The 16326-nt window shown below is 44.8% G+C and overlaps 1 protein-coding gene across 2 annotated transcripts in view; it reads right to left on the bottom strand.

Annotated features, from left to right (window-relative positions):
• Window positions 1–16326, bottom strand: part of LOC126237373 (uncharacterized) — a 786945-nt gene that overhangs the window by 563764 nt on the left and 206855 nt on the right. For both annotated transcript variants that reach the window (XM_049947458.1, XM_049947457.1), the window contains exons 11-12: window positions 14959–15187; window positions 6406–6689 (exon numbers count right to left, since the gene is read on the bottom strand). In XM_049947458.1, coding sequence (XP_049803415.1) covers window positions 6406–6689; window positions 14959–15187 — 513 coding nt within the window. The remainder of the gene's footprint in view (window positions 1–6405; window positions 6690–14958; window positions 15188–16326) is intronic.

The raw sequence follows: 16326 nt of genomic DNA, 5'->3' as shown, positions 1-16326 counted from the left end.
AATGAGAGCAGTGAAAAGATACATTCTAGCACGGAATTCTTAGGTCCTGTCTCTTACACGCACGCACTCCGCTGCTCGACTCGCTGCGGCTCGCACCGTTACGTTACGTGTTTCACGTTTACGCCACTAGCCAAACGCCATGTCCGGAGGCGGAAAGGGAGGCAAAGTCAAGGGCAAGTCAAAGTCCCGCTCAAGCAGGGCTGGGCTCCAGTTCCCGGTCGGCAGAATCCACCGCCTCCTGCGCAAGGGAAACTACGCCGAGCGCGTCGGCGCCGGGGCGCCCGTCTACCTCGCCGCCGTCATGGAGTACCTCGCGGCTGAGGTGCTCGAGCTGGCCGGAAACGCGGCCCGCGACAACAAGAAGACGCGCATCATCCCGCGCCACCTGCAGCTCGCCATCCGCAACGACGAGGAGCACAACAAGCTCTTGTCGGGCGTCACCATCGCACAGGGTGGTGTCCTGCCCAACATCCAGGCCGTCCTGCTGCCAAAGAAGACCGAGAAGAAGGCCTAAACAGAGACCGCGGCGCTGCGCTTGCGTGCTCCCTGCACGCAACGCGCCTTTGCCTTGCCGGCTCGGCTCACAACATTCTGGAAAACAATATAGAGTTAGGCTTTACCAGTAAAAACACATTAGCAAACATACTCACTCATTTTATAGTAACCACGACCCTCTTCTGAGATCTGGAGTCTACAAAATTAAATGTAGTGGTTGCGATGGAATATATGAGTCTGAGTCAAATGAAAACCTTAAATTTGTAATAACAAATCGAAATTTCGCAGCGTTATCCTGTAAGTTTGTAAGCGTGCTACAAACAGCATGCAGAATGGCCTGTGGCAGAATAGTGCAGATGCACACATACTGTCGCAGTCTCGGTATAAAGATGGCCGCCCCACTTGCGACTTGCACCAGGGAAGAACAGCGTTCTGTTATTCGGTGTTTGCGTAGTGCAGGTGTGACACCTATTGAAATTCATCGACGAATGAAGGTTCAGTACGGTGATGCATGTTTGTTAAAGCAGCAAGTCTACTAATGGAGTAGGAAGTTCGCAAATGGTGTGACTTCAGTGGAAGGTGCTCCTCTTCCAGGTCAGGCACAACTAGTTGTGACTCCACAGAACATTGCAGCAGTTGAAGCCATAGTGAAGGAAAACCGCCGAGTGACACTGAATGACATTGCAGCATGTTTACAGATTAGTCATGGGTCAGCACACCACATTGTGCATTATGTGCTCCAGTTTCACAAAGTGTCTGCAAGATGTGTGCCACGACAGCTGACTCCTGAAATGAGAGAACGACGTGTTGATGGTTGTGAAGAACTTCTTTGGCGCTTTGAACGAGAAGGTGATGGCTTCTTTGCAAGAATCGTTTCTGGAGACGTCACCTGGGTTCACTTCCACCAACCGGAAACGAAGAGAGCGAGCAAGGAATGGCGCCATTCCTCATCACCAAAACCAAAGAAGTTTCGAACAGAACCATCAGCCAGGAAGGTTATGCTGACTCTCTTTTGGGACGAAAAGGGCGTCATTTTGGAGCATTACATGCCTAGAGGGACCACTGTCACCAGTGCATCATACACAGATCTCCTAAAAAATCGTCTGCGGCCTGCAATCAAATCAAAGCGACGTGGATTGTTGTCAGTAGCTGTCGTTTTGCAACACGACAATGCAAGGCCCCACACTGCCCATACAACAGTTGCAACAATCACAGACCTGCATTTTTAGTGTCTTCCTCATCTACCATACTCACCAGACCTTGCCCCAAGTGATTTCCATATGTTTGGACCACTCAAAGACGCAATGGGAGGAAATAAATTCCGACCTGATGAAGAGGTGCGCCACATGGTGCATGAGTGTTTTTTTTCTAAAGGAATTTATGCTCTTTGTAAGCGCTGGAGGACTTGCATTGAGCGTGGGGAAGATTATGTTGAAAAGTGATACAGCTTTGTACCACTTCTGCACAATAAATAACATTTAAAAAAGTATTTAAGTTTTCCATTTGACTCACTGTCGTATGTTGGTCAGTCTCGTAGGACATTTAAAGAAAGGTTCCGTGAACATACAGCTTTGCATACTATTAAGCACTCCACCTTTAAAGAACATTTGCGAAAAACGAAACCTACGATCACAAATATGTATGATAATTTAGAAATACTACATATTGTCGATAAAGGAGGGACGATGGATATATTTGAAGTGTTGGAAAATTACGTCCATGCAGACCAAGAAGATAAAAATCTGTTGAATGAGAAAACCGAATCTAAAAATAATTTCTTTTTCGAAATTTTTCACGACCTATTACTCTGATATCAAGAATATTAATAGTCCCTGGATACGTTAGCCTCCGCATAGCTTGATTTGTAATGCGTCGTCCTCACTAGAGGCCCACTAGGAACGACTATACTATTATCGGTTCTTACCAGCAACGCTTCCTATAACCTTTGACTCTATGGCTTCATCTTTGACCACACATCGATGTTTGCAAACCGCCTCAGTCTGTGTCGCCTGGCCACCAAGAGATGTTGCATATGGTAGATGAGGAAGACACCAACACACAGTGTGGGGATCTTCTTGAAACTCTATCATTTACCCCACTGTTTTGTATTTTAGATTTGATTCACGGATCCAGTTATATGGCTTCTTCCGTGTACAGCGATTTTACGACTATGACGTGTGGTGAGTGATATATTTTACTCCATAACACCTTAATTACGATCTTCTTTGATTATGTATCATAATATTGGAGTAATGTATTAGAGAAGGTGTTTGAAAGGTTATAAGTAGCGTGAGAGTTAGATTCTGGTGTATAAATATCTCACCCGATAAAAAATAATTTTAGGCGGTGATTCTTCATACAGGTTTTTCATAATGTTAACTGTGTCCAATTACTTCCGACACCTCTCTTGCATATTGGGCAGTAGGGTTACGCAATATTTTCATTTCGTCTGTCAACCTCTTCCTATATGAATCGTAGTAAATGTGTATATTAACTTTTGATATCACGGCAACGCCTGATATAAGTGACAGGATGGACAGTATTTAGTAGTTTAGACTAAGGTGTAGGCAGCCGTAGACACCTAAGTTAGGGGGTTGTTATCTGAAGTTCACATACTCTATGTTTTTAATTTTGACTCGTATATGTTGACTGTTTGTGCTTGGTTTGCATCAAATCTGTATTATTTCAACCACTGCGCCCCCATCGAATTACTTGGCCTCTGATACATTTGAGGCCAGAGAGTCTTTATACCTATATGGTAACGTTAGAGATGATGTTTTAGACTTACTTCTGTTAACATTTTCCTGTTAGTTGTTCGTATAACGTTACTACAATTTAGTTATAAAGGGGCGTTTACCACAGTGAGTTTGTGGTTAGCTGGTACCTAGGATGGATGAACAGTTTACAGACACAGCGTTATAGGTGTTGCCCTGTGAAGATTTAATGACAGCAGTATGCATAAATAGGCAGTGACTTACATTTTAACTTGTTGGTCCAGGTCATCAGTGATGCACCACAAAATTACATACACTCTCATAGATATTGTTAGGTCAATGTTGCCATATGTCTTCAAATGAGGTACTTATAACACTTGAATACTGATGATCATGGGGACTTTAGTATAATACTTTGGAATTTTGCGTACTATACGTAGATGCTTTTTTTTATGTATGCCAATACAAGGAACTTGTGGGTCAATACTACATTTTTTTCCCTTCCGGTGGAAGTTGTCTATTGCCATAACTTGCAAATGTGTCCAACATCATTTTCTAACCCCTCTGGATTACTCTACTGTTCACCTGTCGTTGCACTCTTGAGTTGCCACTTGATGTAACATTGCCTTTCCTTGACACTTAGCTGATGGGTATAAATTCGTTATTGTTTGATTTCAACTAGTCACATATTTTGACCAGTTTTTAGGTACCATGACATTTTGACCCATGCAGACAGTTTCCGACTCATTAAGGTCATTAGACAGAATATGCTGACACTGGATGATTTACTTATGATCCTGATAGTCATCTCATACGTTACTACACCCGGCCTTAATGTAGCCTTGAGAATGATTTGACATGGTTGTACTATATTTTTCTATTTCTTTTTCTTCCTTTCCTTTTTATTCGTTCGATTCCACTTGGTATAATCCTACATAATTGTATAGGACTTATAGGTAGGGACATAGACATTTTTTGATATACAGAGATTGAGAATCTTCTTTGTAACCTATGACTACATGAGGCAGCTACTGTCGTTACATTAATCCACTCAGCACAGTGGGGGGGGGGGGGGGGGGTGATCTTACATAGACGTTCTAATGAAGTGCCTACGGTGACCAAGTGTTTGATGATTTTTATAGTGTGACTGCATTGGCTTAAGTCGTGAATGCAACTGGGTTTTAAGACAAACTCTTTTATGCTTTTTATTGTTAATATTGCGGCAGCTATTTGTCGTACCACACATAATACGACCTAGGTTACACATTTGTAACTTATGTATTCTGACATGGTTATGTCACATTTTTTGTATTTTAATTTATTTTATTATTTATTTATATTAGTTAATTATTTTAAAAAATTCTTCCACTGGACATATGATTGAATTCAGTACATTTGATTGTTGTGTTGCATAGCCTATTACAACTGCGTAGTGCGGAGTTATGAATAATAGCTTATACATATGTTCATCTATCACGCTATATTCTAGTAAAACAGTGAAAACCATAACAACAGCTTGACATAGGCAGAAGCATATTTGCCCTAATGTTACATATAGTTTTAATGATATACAATATGTCTTTTTGAGCCATGTACATAGTTAACATGATACCTGTCAACTGTTAACGTATGTTCTAATTTTTTATAATAGTACATTTGTTCTACTCCTTGTTCAGGGGCCTGAAGGTGGCATTGTAGTGGTTAATAAAACAGAAAAAGAGAAGAAAAGAAAAGAAAAGAAAAGGTTGAAAATGGTGGGAAGAAATGGTGAATGAAAAGGGGGTTTTAAAAATCGTAAATGACCGTGAAAAAGGGAAAGAATGAAATGCAAATCGGACTTCGTATTACAGAAAAGCTATCGGACTTCGTGATTCGGAAAAGCCGTTGTTGAGGTGGTCCTTGTGGCGTTTTTGAGCAAAAGTTAAACCAATTTCCACTACAGAAATTATTGAAAAAGAACAGAGAATAACAAAATGTAACTGACAGGGGAAAATGGCGTAGATAAGAGTTCATCCTTTACCATGCTTTCGTGCGGCTTCCAGGTCTTCAAAAATCTCCTACTTCATTTCTGCGTGAAAAGTCTGCTCCGAAATCTTGCAATCGTCCAGGAATCACTAATTTATACAAATGAAAATCATCTTGATACTGAATGCAATTTAATTTACTTTGCTACTTCCATCCTCCGAATTTCATAACTTCCACAATATGTCTACACATTAAAATCAGATCAAGACTAGCTAATAAGTTTTTTATGTCTTCATCAGATCACGTCTGTATTAAGCTTCTGCTCTCGAGAGACAATGAAACGGATAGAAAAAAAAGAGTTACAATTTTAGTATTTTCTCTGCCGTCGAGCGCTCATACCGCTGCGATGGTATAATTTATGTCTGAGGGAACGAGTGTAGCGCGGCGAAATTCAAAGTCCCGCTACAGCATCAATGTAAAGCCGAAACTGGTAGCACATGAGAAGTTCATAAAATAAATTTCTACAGTATATACGGTTGTTGGTTAATTATTGCATCAAGAAATACATGCCAGCCGTTGTCCCATGGTCCATAATGGATCAACATAGATTAATGACCATGAGGTTGAAATTTGGTCAATAGCAAATAAAAGTAATACATAAAGTTAGAGCCTCAGCGGAAACATGTCTTCATTTAACTAGTATTTGTTGCTGTGGGCCCAGTTATCAATAAAATTTTACAGCTGAGCTCCTTATAAAAGGCAGATACTGTTAAGTGATGGGACTGAAACCATAGCTGCTGGTAGGCAATAAATCTGATGCCTAGGATCTGCTAATTGACTCAACCGCATAGTCAGTAATTTCCACTACAATCTCAAGTGTCTGTAGTTAGAAGCCCAATCAGACACATGCAGCGCAGAACAAGAACACATCTGAACATCTTCAATACTAAGGGTGGTTTGAAACACACTCATGATACAGCAGACAATAAGTAGTAAGTTTAATCTACAGTTGAACATGTATAATCATGAGTATTTTTTCCCCTCAGTTAAATACTTGCATTTAATTATGAAGGCGCCACAGCGAGTGACACAACTTCATGTCAGGGAGAGACAGATGGGGAAAGGAGTTATGGTCACTAGTGTAACATTCATTACCTTACCGTATAGTTCGTAGAGGGATTGTAGCTGCTAGAGGCAGAGAGAATGTCTTTGAAGTTACAAAGGTGCTTACTGTCGGATTCCTAGGTCAATATCTTCCTGGCACACAGGGAAGAGAACAGCCAGCAGCAAGTAGAGGAAGATGGCGGCGTTGGCGGCCGTGCAGAGCGCCACTGGGAAGACGACGGTGGTGTAGAGGGCGACGCCCTGCGGGTAGCACAGGAAGTCCGTGGCGCTGTCCTGCCGCAGCGGGTAACCCGCCTCCAGTCCCGACGTCGCCACCAGCGCCACCACCGGCACCAGCGCCGACAGCCACGAACACGCCGAGCTCACCAGCACCAAGTGCGGGAACATTGCCTGTGCACGTCGCCAAGCAGAGAGTACTATAACTCTGGTTACTATCCGCATAAGTGTGTTGGATTACTGATATTTAATAAAACACTAATATGAACAAGCTTCATTCTCCTGTCTTACAACCACCTCTGTATCCAAGTGGTAGTGTCCCTGCCTCTGATTTGGAAGTACCTGTCTTCGATTCTGGTACCTCCTCATATTTTTCTGTGATAGGAAGGTCTGGAACAAGGTCCACTGAGCTTTGTGACGCCCAAGAGGAGCTGTTTGAATAAACAAGCAGTGGCACTCATCCACAGTCACTAATGGCTGGAGGGACTGGCGACATGTCCCACAATCGTGTGAGATGCAGGCAAATGAAAACAAGACGGGTGGGAAAAAGTAGGTTTATTATTTCAAAAGTAATCGCCGTAACTGTTAATAAATTTATCCCACTGTAAAGATTTGGCCTAGTCCAAGTTGCTACGTGCCAGGGTGGTTGAGAGAACTCGTGAGAGAAGGGCAGATTCATACTTCAACGTGCAATGGTAGTACTGACACGTGTTTATTGAAGCAGTCTTACACAGCTCTCCAGCTGGCCTCAGAGCTGCACTGTGTGGATACAAACACAGCCTACTGCAGAATGTGCTGATGTTCTGATATTGCCGGCAACACCCGTTGTCCTGGTTCATAGGCGGCTGCTGGCATGTGCGAGCTCACATCCCAAGGTGTTCGGGCTCACAAGCGGTTCGTCTTCGTCGAAATGTCTTGGCTCCAACTCGTTTAGGCGTTGAACCGCAGGTGTCGCATTACACGCCCTAAATTAGACACTTGTTACCGAGGAGGAGGAGATTAGTGTTTAACGTCCCGTCGACAACGAGGTCATTGGAGCGCAAGCTCGAGTGAGGGAAGGATGGGGAAGGAAATCGGCCGTGCCCTTTCAAAGGAACCATCCCGGCATTTGCCTGAATCGATTTAGGGAAATCACGGAAAACCTAAATCAGGATGGCCGGAGACGGGATTGAACCGTCGTCCTCCCGAATGCGAGTCCAGTGTGCTAACCACTGCGCCACCTCGCTCGGTACTTGTTACCCTTTGGTTAAATTGTCTGACTGATGGCAAGTTTCCGAAATACAAAGTTAACATATAATAACAGTAATAATAATCTCTGGAACTAAATTAACGAACGATAAATTATGTAGGCCACACAGTAGCGATTTTGTTAGAATAATGTTTATTCAGAAAGCAAACTAATAGTGAAAGTGGTCGTATGTAGAGTTACTGTTACACTAGTGTGCATATCCATTTGACACAGTTCGATCATTCACAATCTCATCGCGAATTACAAGTCCAATACTCAACACGAAAAGTTAGAGTTCAAAAAAATGGTTCAAATGGCTCTGAGCACTATGGGACTCAACTGCTGAGGTCATTAGTCCCCTAGAACTGAGAACTAGTTAAACCTAACTAACCTAAGGACATCACAAACATCCATGCCCGAGGCAGGATTCGAACCTGTGACCGTAGCGGTCTTGCGGTTCCAGACTGCAGCGCCTTTAACCGCACAGCCACTTCGGCCGGCAGTTAGAGTTCACGCCAGCCGCGCGGCTGCTCACCACTCAGAGACAGTCCCGCGATACCACACAACGCGAAATTTTCTAACAAGGGAACCTCCCCATCGCACCCCCCTCAGATTTAGTTATAAGTTGGCACAGTGGATAGGCCTTGAAAAACTGAACACAGATCAATCGAGAAAACAGGAAGAAGTTGTGTGGAACTATGAAAAAAATAAGCAAAATATACAAACTGAGTAGTGCATGCGCAAGATAAGCAACATCAAGGACACTGGCAGTCAAGGAGCGCCGTGGTCCCGTGGTTAGCGAGAGCAGCTACGGAATGAGAGGTCCTAGGTTCAAGTCTTCCCTCGAGTGAAAAGTTAATTTTTTATTTTCAGTTGATGTGACAAACTCTTATGTTTTCATCACTTTTTTGGAAGTGATTATCACATCCACAAGAAAACCTAAATCGGACAAGGTAGAAGAATCTTTTTACCCATTCGCCAAGTGTACAAGTTAGATGGGTCGACAACATATTCCTGTCATGTGACGCACATGCCGTCACCAGTGTCGCATAGAATATATCAGACGTGTTTTCCCGTGGAGGAATCGGTTGACCTATGACCTTGCGACCAAATGTTTTCGGTTCCCATTGGAGAGGCACGTCCTTTCGTCTACTAATCGCACGGTTTTGCGGTGCGGTTGCAAAACACAGACACTAAACTTATTGCAGTGAACAGAGACATCAATGAACGAACGGACAGATCATAACTTTGCGAAAATAAAGAAAGTAAAATTTTCAGTTGAGGGAAGACTTGAACCAAGTACCCCTCGCTCCGCAGCTACTCACACTAACCACGGGACCACGGCGCTCCTGCGCTTACATTCTCCTTGATGTTGCCTACTTTGCACATGGACTACTCAGTTTGTATATTTTACTAATTTTTTTCACGGTTCCACACAACTTCTTCCTGTTTTCTCGATTGATCTGTGTTCAGTTTTTCAAGCCCTATCCACTGTGCCAACTTGTAACTAAATCTGACGGGGGTGCGATGGGGAGGTTCCCTTGTAAGTCGTTTCACTTCCTAGCTACCTAGAGACCGACCGTCCGCTTCCGCGTCTCCACCAGCACTGTCTCTCTGCCCGCCCCGGCCGTGTTTTCCCGCGCGACGAATAAATGGTTAAAATGGCTCCGAGCACTATGGGACTTAACATCTGAGGTCATCAGTCCCCTAGACTTAGAACTACTTAAACCTAACTAACCTAAGGACAGATCGATGGCCGTAGCAGACTGGTCCCTTCAATCCCACAAACCGCAATCCAACCTAAGGACATCACACATATCCATCCCCGAGGGAGGATTCGAACCTGCGACCATAGCAGCAGCACCGTTCCAGACTGAAGCACCTAGAACCACTCGGCCACAACGGCCAGTGCGTTAGACGAACATCTTCGCTCAACTGACTAGGGCAGTTCCCTTTCCTGACGCTATTCATCTGACTGGCTACAGTTTATTCTACATTATTTTACATTTTAACGTATTTATATAATCAAAGCTTGACCACTTTCACGTTGTAAAAGAAGTAGCAACAATATCCAATTCATAATAAACGTTATATTCTTCTACATAAAACCAATACAATTTCCTTATTAACTTTGAATATCACGGCCAGTAGCCTTGCACCAATGTGCTTTCAGATAAATAAAAAACAAAATTAACTACTATGCACTAAACTTTACCACAAATATTCTATTACTTAATGATTTAAGAAGATGTCATACTATCATCGTTCAATGTGTTTTGCGTGGAGGAAATGATGATCTGATGCTTAACTGAAAATACTGATAATTTAAATGTACTATACATTGTAAACAAATAAAGTTACAGAGTTGATATTTACCACGTTTGTCATTTTAATGATGCGCTTCTGTATGAAATGTCGATCGTTAAGATCGACTAAATAGTTCAGATTTTATCATTCATATCTTAGTTACAAAACTTGTGAATTTCAATTTAACAGTAAATCGTAAACTATTACAGATATGATCAATATTTAAGTTTTATTGAGATCACCATGAAAATTTATGGAGGATTGCAGATTAAAATTACTGTGGCTTGATTCCCTGCATTACTACAGAATTAAGTAGTTTTCATAAATGTTTCCCTTTATGGGTCCGCCATATTTAACACTGCTACGTCTCCTTGGCCACAAATGGCTTCTACTGGGTTTCGCTATGACATAGGTTCTCGTCAATCTCACTCGCACACTACATTGCTTAGGCCTATGTTTTTCCCCATCTCGTGGTGAATCTGCGCCCTTTGTGGCACACGGTCCTGGACGACAGAGTTCGTTTCACAATTCTGTAGGCTGCCTCTTTCGGCCAAATATTTAAATGAGAACGCAATGCTCGTTAGCTCGCACGTGGCGTCATGTGGGTCACCTGTGGATGGAGAACGAGCGCCGCCCACCCAGACCCTTCTGTGTTTCACGGGCTGTGCATCCTCGTGTGTACTCGTTGTCCATGTGTCGTGCACTTAGGAGCGATACCCGACACCAGATGTCCTGATACACTGCATCAATGCCCCAGCCACTCCTCAGGGGCAGATCTGGACTGTGGACGACGGTGACTCGGCGGCTAGGAGGCCACAAAGGCACCTCCCACAGCCGGATCGTAGACAGTTGCAGTACATTGGCTGAAATCTATCAGGCGCCAGCTCCCTGCATCAGTGAAATTTCCCAATCCCACAGCCGCACCACCACAGGCGAGTTAATCAGTCGACAGGTGGCCACCCGATTATCGTCACCCAGTTTCAGCCGTGGTTTCTCTGAAAATCAAAAGCCTTTCATTCACTCCAGTTCGAGACGCAGACAGAATGGTGCTACAACTGAATGCTTTGAGGTCCTAAGGTCGATTGTTCATACCTTTATAGATACGCTTCTGACATAGTCCTAGTGGGAGGAGTGGGGGGGGGGGGGGGGGCGCGTATGTTTGGCAGAGTTAAATTTGCAGTATGAGAATTTATTGTTAACACGCAAGTGTTCTAAGTTACAAATTGTTACTTCACTTCTGATCACTGTGTTGCGGTATCAGCAGTTCTATGCATCTCGGCTGTGACTGGTGTCTCAAACCCCATCTGGCTGGAGTGTTTTGATATAATGTCGAAAATACTGTCCAGTGACTTACTCGATTAGCCCATCGCCTGTGCTGCTCTCTACTGCCTGGCTGGGGCTGGAGAAAACTAAGCTTTGCTATCTGGGCAACGAAATAACTGTAGATGCTCCACTTAATGTGGATACGAAATGTAGAAGTGGCAGTAGCAAAAAAATTGTTCAAATGGCTCTAAGCACTATGGGACTTAACATCTGAGGTCATCAGTCCCCTGGATTTAGAACTACTTAAACCTAACTTAATCTAAGGACATCACACACGTCCATGCCCGAGGCAGCATTCGAATCTGCGACCGTAGCAGCAACACGGTTCCGCACTGAAGCGCCTAGATCCGCTCTACCACAGCAGCCAGCTGGCAATAGCAGAAACAGTGTTTGTGTAAAAGAGGAATTTGTTGAGATCAGATGTAAATTTAATGTTAGCAAGTCTTTTCTGGAGGTATTTGTCGTCAGTATAGTTTGGTGTGTACGTGAATCGTGGATGCAATAAATTGCAGACAAAATGAGTACAGAAGCTTTTGAAATGTGTTGCTATAGAACAATGCTGAAGATTACCTGGGTTGATTGTGTAAATAATGAAGACGCAGTGACACGAATAAGAGGAGAGGGGGGCAGGCAAAGAAATTTGTGCCACAACCTGATTAAGGAAGGGACTGTTGAATGTAGACACCTTGAGTCATTAAGGAATCGTCAAAATGGTTCAAATGGCTCTAAGCACTATAGGACTCAACATCTGAGGTCATCAGTCCCGTAGACTTAGAACTACTTAAACCTAACTAGCCTAAGGACATCATACACATCCATGCCTGAGGCAGGATTCGAACCTGCGACCGCAGCAGCAGCAGCGCGGTTCCGGACTAAAGCACCTAGAACCGTTCGGCTACAGTGGCCAGCGTCATGAATCGTCAGTTTGCTAGTACATGGGAGTAAAAATTCATGAGGATCAAGGATTTGCTGTAGTGAAACGAACTCTTTTTCCAGGTCGTGAAGGCCTAAAGGCCATAGGGATGTCGACCGGCCGCCGTCTCATCCCTTGCCTTGCAGTATCGTGCGGATGCATTATGGAGGGGCATGTGGTCGACACGCCGTTCTCCCGGCTGGTTTGCAAACTTCCCAGGCGTGCAGTCGCTTCTAATCGATCAAGTAGCTACTCAGTTGTCATCACGAGGCTGAGTGCCGTCCTTGATAGTCCTCCTGCCCATAAAAAATCCGTGGCGGTACGGTAATTGAATCCGGGTCCTTCGCATAGCAGCAACTTCTGCTGACATTTACTTAAGCAGAGATTTGGACTGAAGACCACAACAACAAAAACAGCATCTGCAACCATTACATCAGTCGGTTGGTTGGTTGGTTTGGGGAAGGAGACCAGACAGTGGGGTCATCGGTCTCATCGGATTAGGGAAGGACGGGGAAGGAAGTCGGCCGTGCCCTTTGAAAGGAACCATCCCGGCATTTGCCTGGAGCGATTTAGGGAAATCACGGAAAACCTAAATCAGGATGGCCGGACGCGGGATTGAACCGTCGTCCTCCCGAATGGGAGTCCAGTGTCTAACCACTGCGCCACCTCGCTCGGTTTACATCAGTCGGACAACTACACAATAGGGCACGCATTCAACACTTAGCATCCTTTTACATGTCAGTGGGCACATGATCAGGCTATTTTTGCCATCGTAACGTTGGTTATTAATTGCACAATTAAGCGCCAAAGAAACTGGTATAGACATGCGTATTCAAATACGGAGATATGTAAACAGGAAGAATACGGCAATGCCTATATAAGACAAGTGTCTGGCCCAGTTGTTAGATCGGTTACTGCTGCTACAATGGCAATTTATCGAGATTTTAGTGAATTTGAACTGGTGTTATAGCCAGCGTATGAGCAATGGGACACAGCATCCTCGAGGTAGCGATGAAGTAGAGATTTTCCCGTACTCCCATTTCACGAGTGTACTGTGAATATCAGGAATTCGGTGAAACATCCAATCTCCGAAATCGCTGCGACCGGAAAAAGATCCTGCAAGAACGGGACCAACGACAACTGAAGAGAATCATTCAGCGTGACAGAAGTGCAACTCTTTCGAAAAATGTTGCAGATTTCGATGCTGGGCCATCAACAAGTGTCAGGGTGCGAAAATCATTCAACGAAACGTCATCGATATGGGCTTTCGGAGCAGAAGGCCCACTCGAGTACACTTGATGACTGTACTTACGCTTCGTTTGGGACCGTCAACACCGACATTGGACTGGTGATGACTGGAAACAAGGTGCCTCGTCGGACGAGTCTCGACTCAAATTGTATCGTGTGGACGGACGTGTTCAGTTATGAAGAAAACGTCATGAATCCACGGGCCCTGCATGCCAGCAGGGGACTGTTCAAGCTGGTGGAGGCTATCTAATGGTGGGGGGGGGGGGGGGGGACACGTGCGCAATTGGAGTGACATTGAACCCCTGATACGTCTAGATATGACTCTGACACGTGTCGTATCCTGCCCACTCCTCTAGGAGTGCCTAGGAAGCTGTTTTCTCGGTTAGTTAGAGAACAAATCAAACAGATCTTAATAATGGATTTTATTACAATAAGTTAAATTGACAATACTTAAATTTGCTTTTTCACAAACAGGTGTCGCAAGCAATTGGCCACATGCAATAACCAGTGACCTTTGGTACATACCAGTTCAATGCAAGCAAAACACAACAGTTCGTAACTCACGGCAAAAACATTTGGATAACGGCTCGTCTTCTAGTAGGGCCGCGTCTAGGCGGAGCGGTGCTCATATTCACTTCGTATAGGCGCCGCTCTTGTCGTGGTGTCCTGTTCCGCGTACTGTTGGCTGACGTCGTCTCACAGCCCTCTCTGCTGTAACGTCCCAGGCCGACGTGCCGGCGCTTGATGTTACGCAGGAGCAACACGTACCTAAGCATACTGTCTGATCACCTACATCCATTCATGTCTATTGTGCATTCCGATGGAACTTGGACAATTCCAGCAGGACAATGCGACACCACACATACGTCCAGAATTGCAGGAACACTCTTCTAAGTTTAAACACTTTCTCTGGCCACAAACTCCACAGACATGAATATTATTGAGCGTATCTTGGATGACTTGCAACGTGCTATTCAGAAGAAATCTGCACCCATCGTATTGTTACGGAGTTATGGACAGCCTTGCAGGATTCATGGTGTCGGTTCCCTCCAGCCGTACCTTAGACATTGGTCGAGCCCATGCCACGTCCTGTTGCGGCACTTTTGTATGCTCGTGGGGGTGCTACACTATATTAGGCAGGTGTACCAGTTTCTTTGGCTGTTCAGTGTATGAAGGGAGCGAGAAATACTACTTGTGAAGGTGATAGTAATCGCAGATCAAGTAAATTTTTCTACTATTTTCCTGGCAACGATGTTGCATGCTCCATCGTTGCCAGTTTTTGAGAAAGATAGTCGCTGGTGCATATGGTATGATGTGGAGACAAAAAAAAAATACTCCTTATGTTTGCACAGTGAGTGCCACAGATCTGCCCCGCGGCGTACTGAGCACTCTAGTGAGAATGATAGCGAATCGAGCGGAAGTACCTGAGGCCCGCCGATCGTGCCTAGTCTGAGCAGCTGCCACACGGCGGCCGCCGTGGTCCAGGTGGCGGCTGCGAGCAGCGCGTAGTGCAGCGCCACGCCCAGCCAGCGGCACGCGTCTGGGTCCTGAGGACGCCACAGCCACGACGGCCGAAACGCGTCGACGGCGGCCAGCGCCAGCAGCAAGTCCCGCGCCGCCACCGCGCTGCCCAGCTGCAGCAGCATGCGCGTCCTGCCGCCGAATTCAGAGCTCAGTAAGAGACCGATTCAAGAACAAGAAACACAACTGCGAAACGCCATAGTGGAAACATAGGCGTTGAGTTGGCTACTTGAAAGATTATCAAGATTTACTCGTTAACTGAAATTGTGCTATTTATGCATGCACATTGGCATTAAAATTTCAACACCAAGAAGGATAACAAACAAGGAACTTATCTAAAGTGTGCATGCACTCTGGTAGAAAGAGTAGATGATTACATCTGCAGGTGATTTGGGGATGATTTGGGGATCTGCCAACGGCCTTGCCGCAGTGGTAAGACTGGTTCCCGTCAGATCACCCAAGTTAAGCGCTGCCGGGCTTGGCTAGCACTTGGATATATGTCCGTCCGGGTCAGCCAAGCGCTCTTGGCAATCGGGATGCACTCACGCCAGTTGAGGAGATACTTGGTTGAGAGGCTGCGGCTCCCGTCACGAAAGTTAATAATGACCGTGGTTTACGTTATCGTGTTGAAAGATTAAGTCGCAGCGATTTCGAAGATATGACACAGCCACCGGTATTAACACGCCAGAAATGTGACGTTTCCCTCCCAAATTGCAAGCAATGCGAACCACAGTTGTTCGTGTTACGCACCCAATGGCACCCTATCCCACCATGCCAGATGGCCAGTCCATATGACAATTAGGACGACGAATAAACGGGGCTTCTGTGGTACTGCCTGGGATTCAGGATGGTCGTTTAATACCAATTCGATATTGGCATGACAGTCGTAGTATCCCAACCAATGCTAGCAGAAATATTGCGGAACGACAAACTGCGAGTTCAATAGGCTAAAAGCCAGCCACTGTCTAATTCTTACATGTGCTGGTACTGAGGTTATCATAAAAGTGCAGCTACTCAAGAGGTCCAGAGTGGGTTATAATTAACTAATGGCATCCATGTGACGCTGCAAACAGATATGGGTAGATATCGGTTTTCAAGTGGGGTTATAATGCGTCAACGACCTTGTCCAACTCGCTTTGTGTCTCCCTGTAGCGTCTCAACAATCTATGGATGACACATGAGGAGGCATTGGCACCTGCAGCAACACGACCGAAAGTCCATCCTCTTTTAATTGAACTGATAGCCCTTGCAAGTTACCCTTCATTAAGATA

Source organism: Schistocerca nitens, chromosome 2, assembly GCF_023898315.1.
Source record: "Schistocerca nitens isolate TAMUIC-IGC-003100 chromosome 2, iqSchNite1.1, whole genome shotgun sequence".
Taxonomy (NCBI): domain Eukaryota; kingdom Metazoa; phylum Arthropoda; class Insecta; order Orthoptera; family Acrididae; genus Schistocerca; species Schistocerca nitens.
The sequence above is the reverse complement of the archived record's forward strand: the minus strand, read 5'-3'. Positions and strand labels throughout refer to the sequence as shown.